The 16935-nt window shown below is 46.7% G+C and overlaps 1 protein-coding gene across 2 annotated transcripts in view; it reads left to right on the forward strand.

Moving 5' to 3' along the window:
• SAMD4A (sterile alpha motif domain containing 4A) overlaps positions 1-16935 on the forward strand; it is a 200150-nt gene that overhangs the window by 152746 nt on the left and 30469 nt on the right. For both annotated transcript variants that reach the window (XM_081141241.1, XM_081141242.1), the window contains 2 exons: positions 10654-10763; positions 12923-13009. In XM_081141241.1, coding sequence (XP_080997367.1) covers positions 10654-10763; positions 12923-13009 — 197 coding nt within the window. The remainder of the gene's footprint in view (positions 1-10653; positions 10764-12922; positions 13010-16935) is intronic.

A 16935-nucleotide genomic window follows, 5' to 3' on the forward strand; every position in this document is an offset into this window, starting at 1 on the left:
TCAACCCTTTTTCTTTGCATCTGTGAAGGGATATGAAAATATCACTGGGAATCTGACAGTGTTTTTTCAGCCTGATAACAGGTTTGCATACAGATGATAAAGACCTTTTGTGCAGCATAAATAAATGTTCCTACATTTCCCTGTAAATCTACCCTCTTCTAAAGATCATCATCAGGAGATACAGATTTCCAAATTACCCATGATAGGTTCAAAGAAGATTCGTGCGTTCTGTATTTCTAGATGCCATTTATTCAAGGGCTGGGAATTCCTTAGGGAAAGATGCTCATCAGAGACACACTAATAACAATTTTAGGTGGAGAAACAATCACTAGTCATGTTTCTGGGACTCTGAGGCTGAGGGGAGCCTCTAAGGGCACTCCTTTTGCTGGCGTTAGTCCTGAGTTTTTGCTGTTTCTGATCTTTGCCTTGAAAAGGGTCAGTGTTGACATAGGAGGCTCTGTACGGACTCCCCTCCCTGCCACGGAAGGCTGGCACAGAAAGATATGCACAACTGCCCAGAAAGGTGCCAGTTGTAAGAGAGCACCAGGCTGAAAATGGAATGAAGCTAATGTGAAGCCGCATCCCTGTGCAGGCCTGACCCTGCGTTCTCCCCACCCCAACACACCCCATCCCACCCCACCCCAGCCCCGGTGGGCCCTGTGCTGAGTGCCCAGAGCACGTGGGATGTGTTCTGATGTTTTCCTCTGGGGATACCAATGGGTCTTTAAAGGTGTTTATAGGCAGCGAAAACAATGGCTCGTTTTGGCATGAAAGGGATGTGTGTCCTCTCTCTCAGTTTTCAGGGAAATGTGCCATATTTTTGGAGACTTAGCAAAACTCATTTCTGAGTTTATGCTACATGGTTTTGTGCTCAAGCAGCTGAGGCCCAGGTGATGGGTAGCAGGTGAGGCTCAGCCATGCTTCGGGTAAGCCAGCAGGGCATCTGTCACTAGGGCAGTGAAGTACCTGAGGGACCAAGGGAGGCAGAGTCAGCCATGGCTCTGGACCAGATTTTTCTAGGCGAAGTGGAGTGTCTGGATGGCATGTTTCCAAGAAGTTGTATGTGTGGCTCTAATTGGTGACTGTGGGAAGGAGGCCTTGCCTTTGTGCTGAAGGCTAAGGAAGGTCTGGCGAGAAGGCCATTCACCAGGATACAGACCTCTCCCAGAGAGGAATGCCAGTTCCCCTGCTCTGTATGGGAGGTGTGTTTGCTTTTCTTCCTTCCTTTTTTTTCTTTCTTTCTTTCTTTCTTTCTTTTTTTTGGAAGCCTTTTGTACACCTTACACATTCTCTCAAAGTAGGCAAAAGTATGCTCATGGCGAGCGGGCATTTTGAGGTGAGAAATAAGTAAAGAGAGCATGTTTTTAAAGAGAAATAAATGAAAGAAAATTCGATTAAATGTCCTATCCTTGTTTTAGAATAAAAGCCATAATATTCCAAAGTTCAAGGACTATCCCACATACTGTATAAGCGTCTTCAGTTCCTGCCTTTAGAATTGATGGGAATTGTCTCCTCGGAGCTTCTTCCATCAGAAAAGACACAGACAAGGTCTGATATCCAAGATTTTCTTTATCGGCCTGAGGGGCATGGTCAGAAAACAGGGTGCTTGGTGACTGGATGACTGTCTTCCACGTGTGTCCACCTTCTGCTGACCTATTCTAGTGTTCTTCTTCCAAGGAATTGGACTGGGATGTAAAGTATAAAGCCCTTAGCAAACTAAAGGGAAAACACATTGGAAGGAAGGAACAGGAGAGACGATGGAGGATTCTATCTGTGGGAAAAGCATATTCGCAGTAGAAACATCCATGCCCCAAAACAGCAGCATTCCTGAGTCCGGGGCCAGTGCATGTGAAACCCCAGCACCCCTCCCCCAGCCCTGCCTCGACGTGTCCTCATGGGGCAGCCAGGGCTGCGGATGGCCTCCCAGGAGAGCGCTGGAGAAGCAGCCTGAACAAGCCTGTCCCGGGAGTGTGTCATTTGATTCCCAGGTCCAAGAGCAGATGCTGGTTTAAATTTCCAAATTAATTCCTACTTTCTTATAAATGAAATATGAAATCTGATGAAGTGCTTTTAAAAAGAGCCAGCACTTCCTCTCGGAGCCACAGCTCTCTCTTTCTTGTGACCCAGCCCTTTGGCGGGAGGGCCGGCCTTTTTCCGCTCCATGCTGGTCCACCTGGTCCACTTCGGGACGCCATCACCTAATTGCCGTTTTTCTAATTTTTAAACACCCCGTTTACAAGAACAACAAGGAATCTATAGTAGAATTTGGAGGAGTTCCAAACCTCCAAGGGACGCATGTCAGCCCTCACCCCACACCTTGGGGAAAGAATAAAAAGTCACCATAATTGAGTTTAATTCAGTGTGAGCTCATCGCTCCCGCCAGCAGCTGTACGAACCTTGCTGAAACACTGCGTTCACCCGTTTCTCCCTTTTCATCTCGACAGAGTAGCCAGATTTGGCTATGAATTGTCCCTGAGGAATGTGCCTCTCAGTCAAAAGTGTGAAATAAAGCTCACGGCCCAGCATTCTTGCTCTTTTCATTTTTTCACAAACATCGATCTGGCCCTTTTTTATGTCTTGGCGTCAGCACTCCCTGCCAGGGATTCTCACAAAGTTCTCTCCCAAGGAGACCAGCTCCTGCTCTCAGAGGATTAACATCATCTGCCTGCTGTGATTTGTTTTTCCTTTTATAGTAAATACCCATCCTGAAGGTTTAAGTCAGCTCCAGAGCACAGAGTGGCTGGCCCTGAGGGCAGGGATCTCAGGCGAATATCTCAGGCCAAGGGAAGAAGGGGATCAGCTACTCTACCAGAAATGAATGGACAGGAGTTCAATCCTGAGCAGGGATGTGGAAGTTTCCCCCTTTGACATTCCCTGGGGAGGCTACTGCTCATACATGTTTGGGCTAAATATGCTGGTTGTGGTTTCTAAATTCAGTTGTCCTTGTTCTTTGCAAAAGCGTCACTGTGGCTTCTCCCAGAGGAACAAGTCTGGAATCTGAGTCTGTACTCAATTATAACACCCCCTTTTCCCTCGGCATCACAGGAATGCAACCTTCTCTCTTACCTCTTCTCTCATGCAAAGCCTTCAGGTGGCCAAGAAGGAGAAAAAAAAAGAAAAAAAAAGCATTTCCATAATTTCCTAGAAAGAAGAGAAAATATGGAAGAGAAGTCCGTTGTAGAATAAGCACATTTGCCCTCTTATCAGCATTGTGTCCTCAGAAATGTAGCAACTCAACAACTGAAGACTTATCAGAAGGCCAAGGCTGTTGATGGGTGATGGGGCCGTGTTATATGGCAGCAGAGAGAGGGAAAAAGATTGATTAACAGGTTTCAGTCTGGTCCTCATTCAAGTGGGGTGACTTTTTTGAGCACCTGGTGAGAGAGGCTCTGACTAGCTATTGGGGAGACAGAGGCAGAAGAGACTGTTCAAGGGACTCACTGTCACATGAGAAGCAAACAGGTACCTGATGCAGGTGCACAGCTGTGAAAACGTCTTGCCTTGGAGACTTGCCCGGATCAGGGCTGGTACCAAGGAGGGCCCTAAGTCAAGTGGAGGGAAGTCAAGGCAAGTTCCGGCGGAGAGGCCTGGAGCTGAGTCCCAGAGCTTGATTACAGGTTAACCAAATACCAGAAGGTGAGGGAAGGGCATTCGACACAGGAAGCAGCAAGTGAGAGAGCATGAGACAGCTTGGCCAAGTAGGTCCTGTGGCTTAAGTGTTAAGGACACCTGGGAAAGGGAGCTGGAGAGGGAAGAGCCACATGCTGGGCTTCACGAAGGGCCTTGGCTTGTATCCTGATGTTGGTAGAAGCTGTTAATGGAATTTCAGCAGCAGAGTGGCCTGCTTAGATTTGCACACAAGAAATGGAGCCTGGCAGCAGCATCGAGAATAAATCAAAGTGAGAGGGCACGGGGGTTCTGGATTTGGAGGCCACCTGAAAAGTGGAAGAAACTTCAGTAATTGAGGATGAAAATGAAATTGGGCCAAGGCAATTGGCAGTGAGAATGCAGAGAAGGGTGTGTTCACGGGATCTTGGTGAAATGAATGGACACTAATGGAATGTCGACAGTGATGGAGCAGGAGGAATCTAGGATGATGCCCTGGTTTCTGTCTGGGACGTTTGCATAGCCCAGGGTGTCATCTACTGCAGAGAGTATATGGGTGAAGAAAGAGTTTGGGGAGATAATGTTGGGCAGGGTGAATGTGGGAACCTGTAGAACATTCCAGTGGAGATGTGCCAGCCAGGACTGCCAGTGGACCATGCTCTTCACTGGCACAGCCTTTTTTAAGAGCTCTAGCTTCTCCCCTCACCTGCACAGATTAAACATTATGCTTACCTGTAGTGAACTTCATCGGGTAGACTTCATTCCAGATTTCTGGCTAGTGAAGCCCATAGCTTTGGGGTCCTAAGAGTGAGACTTTGTCATTGCAGTTGTCGGTGCGAGAGGGGTAGAGATTGGAGGTCTGTTTCTCTTTGTATGAGCTTTGGCCTCACTATTACAAATTAGCTGGGTATACCTATGATGTGTGGTACTATGTTAGTACAAAAATATAAAGGTCACTGAAACTGTTACAGGGTTCAGGCATGGTAAAGGTCAAAAAGAAACCTTTGGCTCCAGAAACCTTGATAGAAACAGCAATTGAGAGTGGAGCAGACCAGTGACAATGAAAATATGCTGTTTGCCTTTTCTGAGGAGTCTTTTTTAGATGAAACTATGTAAATTTTTTTTTCTCCATAGCAAAGGAAATATATTGCCTAATCTGAAATAGCCGGTTCGGGGGTTTGGGTTGTTCAAATGTAGACTTTTGAATCTCTGCCTGTCCCAGAATGCAATTAGAGAAATTATTGAGAATTATTAAGAAAAGAAACTGTCAGGAGCCTTTGTGAGAAGGTTGTGAACACAGCATTTCTAAGGGTCATAATGGGAGTGACAGAGTGGGAGTGTCATAGCTCCATGTGTGGCTGGGACACTTTTCAGCATGGCTGTCATGGGAACGAGACTGTTTTCTGAATGTTGACATTCTAGGCACTGTCTTGAATTCATGTAACTTAGAGGCCAAGATTTAGTAAATTTGCTTTTCTTTCTTTATTCTCAAATGCCAACATACAACCTGCACGGATAGGTCCTGAAGGGCTCAGGCTTATGCTGCCTTTTCTCAGATAAGCTGAGAGCCCTGGTGTCTTTGAAAAGCAGATCCCCAAGGTTCTCCCAAATTCTCGAGGCCCTGAGATTTGTAGGCAGCATTCCTTACCGAGTATGTGATGGGCTGTAAGGAGGACTGCCGGATGCAGAGGGCAGCTTTTGACATGGAACCCAACCGCTATCTAACAATGCAAAGCAGGGGGCATATAGAACCTCACTTAGGAATGTCATAGCTCATGGAAGCTGCAAGGAGAAATTTAGTCCCTCCAACCCTTGTAAGTGGGTATTTTTCCCCAAAGGAGGCCATCTCTGTGCCTTCTAAGACCTACACCTGCTCCGCACGAGCAGGGGACCCCTCCTGGAGGTTACCGGGGGCGCCTTCCAGGATCAAGGAGCATGCATACGGCTCTACAGGGACCAGAGGTCAAGGAAGCTTCTTTCTTTTGTTCAGAGGCTGGGACAGAAGTGCGCTCCTCATTTTCCTCTGGCCAAAAATGCATACTTCAGTAATCCTGATGGTGCCGCCAGACTTCCGCTCTTCATTTTAGAAAGGAATGTTTTCAACACTGAAGCTTAGTCCCTCCTACCTCTCAGCTGGTGGCTCTCCTCTTCTCTCCCTGAAAGACCGAAAATGCAGCCGGATCTTGGAGAAGCATTGTCTGAGATTAGCCTGGCTCTCTAATGGGAGTTTCTCTTCCATCTGCAGGTGCCAGGACCACCACAAGAGGGGCTTCTTGTGGAAAATAAAGCTATTCATGTTACTGTCTTCCAGGGATACCTTACTCCCTGCCCTTTACTTTGCTTCTCCTACTGGGCCTTTTAGCTCTATTGATGCCATTAGCCTCTCCTGCGGGGCCTTCTTGTTGGTGGGGCAGGTGCTGCGTGGTCTGTTGACCTGACTGGTATTTTCAGCCATTCCAGAAGCAGGCATTTGAGAAAAGCAGCCTGAGTTCTAACTGGAGCCCAGCTTCTGGGTGAGTTTTGTATGCACCACAAAGCCTCTCTGTGGCTGTGTCATCCAAACTCTAAAAGGGAAATAGAAGTCAGCATAATTGGAAACTTCATCCCATTGGTAAAGACCAGCAGATAAATAGAGAGCGTATAAAAAAGATGGATGTGGGACTGTTATAAAAAATAGCTGTGAGAAGATAAACCACTGTGGACTGCAGAAAAATCTAGAAGGATGGACAATGTGGCATGGGAGCCCAGTGTCCACACATGGATGGTGGTGCTTTCTCCCGGAAACCTCCTACCCTTTGACCTTATCATCTCAGTTTTCTTCATGGACTCCTCTTCCCTAAAAGCCTGGTACTCCCAGGGCTCTCCCTGGCTCCCCCCCATTCTCACTTCATGCTCTTTCCCTGAGTGATCTCAGCCACTTTCACGGCTAAAATAAGCACCATGTGCTACTGACAGGGAAAATGGTTCTCTGACTCAGGCCTCCCTTCAGAGATCTTGAGCAGTTGACTTTTCCACCTGGCTGACCCAAAGGCAGTGACACTCAACTGATCTAAAAAAGAGTTCACCATCTCTCTCTTATCACCCCAGACCTGCTACGCCCCTGAATTTTCTGTCTCTTCTGTATTTTCTGTCTCACCAAACCTGAATCAAAGGAGCCATCCTAATTAGGCTCTTTTCTCTCTCATCCTGTTCTACCCTGACCTTCAAGTACTGTCAGTTTCCTTCCTTCCCTTCTCCTCTCCACTGCCCGCCCAACCATCTCCAAGGGCTTGGACTCATCCGGACTCTACTCTCACAATCCTCCAGTCCCGCCTTTCCATTGACAGTCATCATCTTTCTAACATTCTGATCTGACTGAGCCTCTACTGCTCAGATTTCAACAGCTTCTCATCACCCACAAGATGAAGTCTACTCTCCTTGTTTCAGCATCACAAATCTCAATCATCTGGCCCCTGGCTGTTTGCCCCACCTTGTGTCTAGCCATTCTATATCATTCACCCAAGGGTTTGCTTGACCCCAAATGCTCTCTTAGCTATATGCTTTGTTTATACACCATTCCTCCTGCCTGCATCGGCTTCCACAAATATGGTCTGCCCAGCGATTCCAGTTTTGCTGCTACCATGAAGCTATCCCTCACTCCCAAAGCAAAGTTCTGTGCCTCCCTAGAACTTTGAGTAGACTTAGTTATAATTTTTCTCTCCAGATTAAAAGTTCCTTGATGGCAAGGACATGCCTTCACAGAGCCTGGTCCCCATGGTAGGCATTCAGATTTCAGGATGCCCACACCTGGCAAGGAAGTCATCCCAGCACACAGCAAAACATCTTTATCTCTCACACTGCGTAAGAGACTGACTTTCTAGTCTGGGGTCTCCACTGGCATGTCCATCAGACGCAGCCCAGATGAAGCTAAACGGTAGAGCGCCGGCCAGAGGTGGGCGCTCAGGAGGCAGGCACGCCTTCAATCACATGTCAGCTCCTCCACGGAACACCCCTGCTTCTCCCCTACTTGTCTGTGTCTATCAACCATAGCCACAGCTCTGCAGAATGAAAGGAAGGTCTGAGGTTATGTTAGGTGGTTCTCAGCTTTGCATCCAACCATGTGGCATCTGGACCATGGGAAAGGACCTGAGCTTTTAGTTAGAATTTGTTTCTGGCCAACATCTTACAGAATCGAGCATCCAAGTCATTGGAATTCCTGGCTTGGGAGGAGTAAAATAGGGAAGGCGCTCAGTTCTCTGGTTTGTTTCCCTTTTAATGGTGTTTTGTTTTCATCCTTGGCAAAGGAAGGTGCCTCGCCTCCAACCAGGGAGTGAAGGTTAGTAGGCTATGTTCTTGGGAACTGGGATTTCCTCTTCTTTGTTCATCGGTTCATGTTGCAGGCAGGGAGAGCTCTTTAAGCCACAGCACTGAGCGAGGCCCTGAGCTGTTTGCTGTACCAGCAGGGTCAGCATGTGCCTGCTTCAGAGAATAGAGGGCCAAGAAGAGCTTACACTTCCCACGAATTATCCAGAAATAAGGCTTCAGGAAGGCCTCATTCTCCATGCTCTGAGGTTGTGTAGGAACCTTTTCTAGGAAAACAAGTCCCGATGTCCTGCATTTTGAGTAAATGAGTGAGCAAGGCTCTTCCTGTCTTCTAACTAGGGGGATTCTAACCTGGTCAAATACTTTTATAGGAAGGAACTGGCACTGACTGAGCTGAGACTTCCCAAGACTTGCACCCTACTCTCTCCGACTCAAAACACAACATTGTCACCTTGACTTATAAAGCACTGAGTTTGCAACATGGTTTGGTAGCTCAGGATCCTGTTTGTTTAATTACCAGTGGACTTTGCATGATTAGGCTGTGGGGCACCCGGTGAAAATTTGGCCCATGAGGTTGCTCCATGCTCTTTTGTGATGATGAATTGTGCCCAAGTGTGGCATTGGGTTACCCAGACTCCTCTGAGTCATGATCACTGAGTTTTCTGAGCAATGACTTGGGACTTTTCAATGATGTAAGTAGCAAAAAATGAAACCTGGTAACAAAGTGGTAACATGTCATTGGCCTAAAAGCTGGAGCTGAAATCATTTGCTGCTCACTCTGCAGAAGTATGAGCATTGTTTTAACAGCAACAAAAACACGGTGAAGAATAAAATCTGGTAAAATAGCCCCAGGATGTCGCAGGATGGCAAGTGCCTTCTGGGCTGGCATGTCCTGGGCTCTTGCCCCGGCCACAGTTGGAGTGGAGGATGTAAGGGGTCCGTACTATGTGCCTGAGGGAGACCTGTCTTTCTGTGCTTAGTGATGGTCCCAGAGGGACTCCGCTTGTCATAGTGGAATGAAGGGCTCCAAGCACAGAATCAAGTGATTTCTTGCCTGAGATGACTAAATCTGTTCTTAAAATGTCATTGGACACTCAATTCTGTTTCTCCAGAAATTCTCCATCTTTGGCTTTCATGTTACTGCAAATCAAAAAGTAACCTCACCAGACCACCCTCCCCTCCTATGTCCTTGAGTTTCAGGAGGTCATCTCATATCCACATCCCCTAAGTCTGGCTTTTGGGTTTGGTTCACCTAGGAGGGCAGGGCCTGATTTCAGAGTAGGCCAGGCCTCTAATCACCCCCAGTTGTCTGCTATAAACATTAAAAAATTAGAAGGTTTCCACTTATTTTGGAGTGTTTGTGGTCTCTACCAGTGCCTCAGCATAAAGCCCTTAGCAGTAGACAGCATCTTGCAGTCAGCATGGTTAGGAATGGATAATAACACTTTATAGAAAGCACGAGTAACCTTTACCGGTGCTTCAGCCTTTCAGAGTGCTCTGCAGCCGCTGTTTACTCAGCCCTCCCCCCGGTGGGCTGTTTGGTTCTCGTTTTACATGAAGTTGATGCAATGTAGGAAAAAACTGGGGATCAGGAGACCTGGTTCTAGTCCCCATTTCACCATACTCTGGGATCTAGAATTAATGACTTAATTTTACCATCTATAGAATGAGGCAGGGGTGAGGAAGGTGATTCTAGAGACTTCTCAATTTGTTCTGGTTGTACTTAACAAGGTAATAATTCTCCTGCGGGTTTTCAGTAGTTACTATTTAATTTTCCTAACTCTGGGATCCCAAAGTTGGGCTCTATTTTGGATGTGTTTTGGAATTTCCATTATCCTGTGATCTAGCCAACCTTGGGAACTTTCAAATCCTGATGATAGATAGATAGATAGATAGATAGATAGATAGATAGATAGATAGATAGATAGATGATAGATAGATAGATAGATAGATAGATATATGTGGTTGACATTCAAGGAAAATGTCAGAGACATCCAGACACATTCCATAGCTTGGAGAAATGGTCAGCAGATACACACATACACACACATATACACTAGAGGGATAGGTTTGGAGTCCAGGATGCCCTGTTCCCACAGGAGTATAGGAAGGAAGGAGAAAGATCAGGCTGATGAAGGACAGCGACTCCACCCATGGGCAGGGGTGGGGAAGGGGTGCCTACAGCTGCCTGGTTTTCCTCTCTTTGGAGAAGTGGCAGAAACAGCACGCGGAGATCTGCACTAAACCTAGAAAGAAATGATCTTGGGACAAAGACTCATCATATATAGTTTTGACACTGTAAGTCAGTTCTTTCCAAATCAGTAATGAAGTAGTCTGGCTAAAGCAGTGGTTCCTTGCCGTTTTTTGGGTTCTGAACCCTTTTAGAAATCTTACAGCAGCTATGGATGTTTCTTTGCAAGAAAACTACCCATATATTCACAAACCGGGATATAATTTTAGGGATTCCTATATGCCCTGAAGCCCATGGACCCCAAGTCAGCAACCCCCTGGTCTAAAGTGGAATAAGGGAGCTCAACAGGGCTAGACCGAGAAGTTCAGGGCTAGACCCAGATTTCCAAGCCCATAATTTGCTGCCAAAATTAAACATGTAGTAACATAAAGATTTCTTTTCTTTTTTCCCTCTGACCATCACCCTCTTTTTCTTTCTCTATTCCTACATCTTTTGCCATCTCTCCTCGTGCCCTCTCTATTTCTCTCCCACCTCTTGCGCATCTCGCACTGCAGATGTTCCTGCCTGGTTAAAAAGCCTCCGCCTGCACAAGTATGCCGCGCTGTTTTCCCAGATGACCTACGAGGAGATGATGGCCCTCACTGAGTGCCAGCTAGAGGCTCAGGTACGTGTTCTAGGGACCATTCCCCAAGAAGATGCCCCAGGTAGAACCTGAAGTTCAAGTCCAAGACAGACCTTATTTGGACTCATACCTTTACCCTCCCAGTAGCTTGTCTTCTTTGAGGAATTGCCAGGTGCTGGCCAGCGTTGCATGGTAAGTAAGGCTGGGTTCTTGCCTTCAGGGCCCAGTAGGAAACGGAAGACAAGCAGATAACCCAGAAAGGGCAAATGAGGCGAGAGAGAGTATTATGGAAAAGGTGTAACCTAGGTGCACTCACTAAGTCCTAGGGTGCTAGGGAGGCATCTCTTAGAAGTGGAACATTTGACCAAGGCCTGTGTCCTGCTTTTACTTTCTTTTACTCCTTCCCCCTGTCCAGCCAGGGTGTGTTTGGGGAATAACAGAACGGTTGGTTTTCTATTATCCAGTCTGGTTACAAATCAGCTAAGTTCTGGTAATTGCTGAGCAGAAGCATCAGGTCAAGCCTCAAACCTTTCCCAACACTGGTACAAAAATATGTTCAGACTGGTCTTTAGCTGAAATTAGAGTAAGCTGTACAATACTTTTTTTCCTCTAACCCCCTTCAGTAGTGCGGGACAGTCATTGAGACGGGATTCCCCCAGGTCTCAGATTTCATTTCCCTCTGCGTACCATAGAGGACAAAGTCCCTCCTTCCTTCTAAGCCTTAGAATCTAAGGCATCGTTCCCAAGTGTGGTTGCCAAAGGCCAGGCCAGTCAACAGAACCCCCGAAATGAAGCATGTTTTCTACCACGCTGTGCTCGAGTCAATAGATCTGACTGATGTCTTTGTTTCCCTTGTTTAAAATGCTATTTGCATGTTTTAAATTGACCTCAGTTTCCTCTGAGCAGTGATTTAAAAGAATTAATGGTCTGAACAGGCTAATAGTATTTCCTTTGCAGGAAGAGGAGATTGTACCATTTGGGGCATAGCTGGTCTGCACACATACCTCCCAGCATATCACTGAACTCCCGGTGTACAGTCAGCACCCCAGTTAACCTCTGCCGGCCTGGCTGATTACCAATATTGAGATGCAAGACAAAACCCAAAGTTACTGCACATCGCAGAGAATGAAAGGCACTAATTTCAGCTTCCCAACACTCTCCCACTGCCTTTTTCATCTCGATTGCTCCTTGAGATCCCAGGAATTGATGAGAACTGCTTCTAAGAGCATTTTTGTCTTTGGGTCATAGTTGAGAGAAAAAACTAAGTCATCATTCGTTTCACTTGAGGGAAAAAAAACACACCAAGAAATAACTGACACAGAGGGCAATGCCAGAGGCCAGCACAAACTGTTCAGAGTAATTTCATTCCCTTTAACCCAAAGTTAAGGCTAAACAGAAATATGCCCCCAGTGCTTCATCTTGAAAGTGAGTTCAGTTGTCAGTTGACAACTTAATTTTTCTAAGTAAAGGAGCTGTGTTCCCATCTCCTTTTTTAAGAGGAGTTCTATGAATAGTTGCACGAAGTTTGTATTGGAGACTTAATGTCAGAAAGGACTTCCTATTTGGAAATTTGTAGTATGTATAGTTAACAAGTGTTAAAGAAAATCGTTAGGCTCATCATTGCTATACAATTAAGAAGATAAAATCCACAACCTGTGAATCCTAATCATTTACCTGAAGTGATGACTGAATTATAGGTTTAAGTTTTCCTTATGGAGACCACAGAGGGTTTGTGGCCTCACAGAAATTGCCTATGTGCTGTGACACCAGGTAAGACCTGTAGTGGACCTCACATCTTCTCGAGTTGGGAAACATAGGAAAGATTGGAAGAAACCATGAGTATCTCTATGGGATTGGAACCTTCAGGGAACCTGGGAGGGACTGGATCATAAACCCTGGTGAAGTGTCTGGCTTAAAAATGATCTCTGAAGACTATGAAGAAATTTCATGCTGGGTGGGGTGATTCCAGCCTCTCTCTCCTAAAGGTTACAGCAAAAGACCAGGCATGCGTGCAGCCAGATGAAGTTAGAATGCTTAGTAAGAAGAGGTTTGTAATGATAGGTACTAAAGAGAGAGACAATAGATATCTGCTAGTCTACAAACATGTAGGAACAAAGCAAACAGTAAAGTACTAAATAGCCTCCCAGTCTCTAAGCTGATTCTTTAAAATGTTTTGAAATATAACTTTCATTTAATTACAGAATGTTACCAAAGGTGCAAGACACAAAATTGTCATCAGTATTCAGAAGCTCAAAGAAAGACAGAACCTCCTGAAGTCTTTGGAAAGGGTAAGTGATTCCCAGCCGAGGGATTGTTTACACCTTCATCATGGGGAAATGGACCAGGGACATTTCTCAATTGAAAAGTGTCACTGGCAGACCTTATGGAGTGTGTCACGCTGTTTCCTTACCAGAGTTAGGAGGAATGAAATGGTTTTGAAGGGCAGATTCCTGCTCCTTCAGACTTCTGTGTAACCTGCCTGCCGAAATGTAGTTGTTCCCGGGGTCCAGGCAGCCTGTGACTGGCCGCCCCAGAGCGCTGAAGAAGTGTTGGCAAATGAATCCTTTCTGTGCACATTCCCCGCTGCCTTTCGTGCATTTGCAGAGGTTAGAGAAGGGTTCAACCCACAATCAGAGGCTGAAATCCTGACGGAATATTGCAGGGAATATGCAGATCTGCTTCACTCCTGCTCTCCACCAGGGAAGGGCCTGCTTTTGTGAGAAGCTGCCCCAGAAAGGCCAACACCTACAGGTGTGCTCCAGGTTTCGCTTGAGGGGATGGAAATCACTTGGCAGACGGGCGTGGTTGGCTCTCCATAGAATAATTTCACACTTTAACTTAACAGCAGAATGGGTACCCATGACTCTGGTAGGAACCATCTCAAAAATGCCAAATGCTGAAAAAGAGTTTATTCCAGTGTTAAAAGCAGTTATCAGCTGCTACTGTCCCTCTGTGTTTGCTGCCTAAACACATTCTTGGCCTATCTTTGTATCCAGACATCACTCTGGTAACGATGTCATTTTTAGGACTTGGTGACTTTATGATTACATCTAAGGGCTAAAGGAGAGCAGACCTGGTTCCACATACAGGGAGCCCATCTGCCTCTGTCCCAGAGTCAGGTTCCGTGCACTGCTGTTGGGAGGCGGTGGAGCGGTAGGTGGGAAGTTCAGTACTTATCTGCTGCCTGCAGAGCTCCAGGGGTAGCAAAGCAGAGAGAGGTAGGGCTAAAGCAAGTTTTGTGAGCACATAAACATTTTAATGCACTGGGAGGGTTTTTGTTTAACTTATTCACAAAATGTGTATAGGCTTTTACATGCCATATATAGTTATATTTAATGCATAGTACATGAAATATAAAGTAATATATATTGATAGAATATGCATGTATGCTTTATAAGGAAGGTTATTTTGAAAACCTCTGGATGGATACACAGAGGCTTCTCACCTACCCATCTATGATGAAAGGCCCATTCACAATTGGTTCATCACAAATGACAGTGACCTGTCCAACTGAGCTCGAGGCTATTGTTGTTCATAATTTTATGCTAACGCCTTTACCAAGCAGCTTGTCCACTGAGCGATTGTCGCCATTTTTAACACAAGAAACTGTTCTCTTTGGGGGAGCATTTAAAAGGCCAGTTTTTGCCTTATCTGTTAGGAAGCACAGAAAACATTTTGCATAAGGATTACATTGTTAAATGTTATGGTGAAAGAGCATCCTTCAGGAACTCATTCCTGTCCTATCACTGAGGAAACACACACACACACACACACACACACACACAGAAGAAATTGCTGTAAGCTGTACTCCCTGCGGCCTAGGGCCAAGTCAGTGTGTGGAAACACAGGGGCAGAAGGTAGTGCGGTGGTCCTGGTATGCCCCTGACTTCCCATCCAATCTTTAATAAGTCAGTGACACTTTCTGTGTCCCAGATTTCATACCTAGAATAATACTGACTCCACAAAAATACTGTCTCCCTGGTTCACTGGAACGGGAATGTTGAAAAGATGACAGGCGTAGTACAGAGCCTGAGAGCGGCTGTTGGGCAGGAGGAGAGCAATTAATAGTTTATTTGGTTTGACTTATTTGGGGAGAAAAGCTTATGTCTGTCAGACCGTCACATTGCGCTTGCCTCAGAACATGCAAGTCAGACACCTGCGTGCTTGCCCCCTTGGGAGCTAATGGCCTGGGGATGGAGGTGAACCTCAACTCAGCATCCACCAAGGACAGTCCCTGGCTCTGTTCTCTCTTCCCTGGGACCTGGCTCTCTCCTGTTCTTCAAAGGCGGGGTTGTCCATAACCTATTGCCACTTAGGCCACCAGTGACAGACTGAAACCAGCCATTTCCCTGGCCTTCCAGGCATCCTCAGCTGATTATGTTGGAAAGGCAGTCACCATGCCCTGGCCTCCCCCAGCATTCTTACCTCACAGAGAACCTGGAGATTTCTAAGGAGACCGCTGGGACCCCGCCCATGCCTAGTTCACAATCAACAGTCATTGCAGATGAGCTCTGCGGCCAGAGCTGTTCCACTCAGTTACTGAACGCTTACTAGGCAGCTGCCTCGGACTAGATTTACCCCATCCACTGGAGGGGAATCGTGATACGTGGTTCCTGGCCTCGGGGGCTAGGCACAGCATTGTGATGCATAGACGTGTAACCAGAGCTCTCACAGTCTAGTGTGATTGGGACAAGCCATCACTGAGGCTGGTGGGAACATCCTCCTGGACTGAAACACACCACTCTGCAGGGGTAAGGAGAGGAACCTGGAAGGGCCAGTGCTGGCTGGAGGACACATTAGGAGGCTACGGCCGGCCAGTCTTACTGGGCCCTTGAGCCACAGCAGGGGCCATGAGGGTGAAGGATCAGAAAGGCCCTTTAGCAAGAGTCCAGGCGTTAGCAGGGGGCTTGGGCCTGGATGCTGTGCCATTTGGGAACAAAAAATACAGGAGGAGTTCCTAGTGTGGGAGAAATGGGGTTCAGTTTGATGGATCGAGTCTGAGGTGCCTGTGGGACAGCCAGGCAGGAAGGGGCCAGAAGAACAGTCTAGAGTCTATAGGGTTTGGAAGACTCAGTTGTGGGCCATCTGTGTGTGAACGGTAGTCAGTACCCCCAGAAGTGTGCCGAGTGTTGAGAGCTGAGGACAGACCCTGAGGATCCCCGGGAGGGATAGAGGAACCAGTTGATGACCGAGCCCACCCAGAGTGTCAGAGAGAGTGTCTGACGGAGGAAATCCCCTGGGGTGCCACCCTTCCTATGACCTGTTCTCACATGAGCTCCTCAGCTCGGCGCATTAGTGAACACAGCTCCGTGTTTGCCTTTTTGTTCATAATTAAAGGATTATATTTAGGGTATGAGGGTCAATAGAGTGTTGGGTTGAGTCCCTGTTTTTATCAACAAAAAGAATTAGTTCCAGTAGCTAGTCGAGGGCACTGGATTGAGTCCCATTTGGGTGGTTCCCTACTTTCCTGCTCACCTTGGGCATTCAGGGTTGCATTCAGGAATTCATTTTGAAGCATCAGGAATGTGGCCTGATGGTCTTATGCCACCCCATGGAAGCTGGCAGTTAAATGTTATCTGAGTTGTGGTTTGAAGTCTATGGGGGAAACTAAACAAAAGTCTGCATGATTTCTGTAAGTTATATTTTCCAAAAGTGTCCAGTATTATTCATTATGTCTGTGGTTTCCTTTTTGGTGTGGTTGTCCCCAACAGAAAAAGATAAGATTTGAACTTTGGGCAAGTATATGTTTCCTGTTTGAAGGACTTCAACTCTTAGCATCACCCAGATCTCCTTTCCCATCACTGAATAACTACAGAGGCCTTCTTGCCACATGACAAGAGCAAGTGAAGGTTTGGTGGCAGTTGACAGTGTCACAGGCGTGCATTTGATTGCCTCTGTGGTAGGTGCCAAGAGGGATGGTATGGCAAGATGCAAACAACACCCTTCTGTCTTCATGGGGAAGCCTCACCCCTCTCTCTCCTTTCCCTTCCCCTCTTCAGTTGGGCTGGATAGGAAGGTGAGAACCCCCCATGCCCCAGGTGCTGGTTGGGTGGTTGGCAGGAACTGGAGGACCTCGAGGCAGGGGTCCAGTTGACACATAGTTGGGTCAGAAAAGGAAGCAGGTGCTCTCCTGGCATGGGTCAGCTAGCTCGCCTCCGTGTGCCCTGCCCTGAACCAGATTACCAACTCCAAAGTCAAAGAACCAGTCACGTGA

This window comes from Miniopterus schreibersii (assembly GCF_964146895.1).
Source record: "Miniopterus schreibersii genome assembly, chromosome: 1".
Classification (NCBI taxonomy): Eukaryota; Metazoa; Chordata; class Mammalia; order Chiroptera; family Miniopteridae; genus Miniopterus; species Miniopterus schreibersii.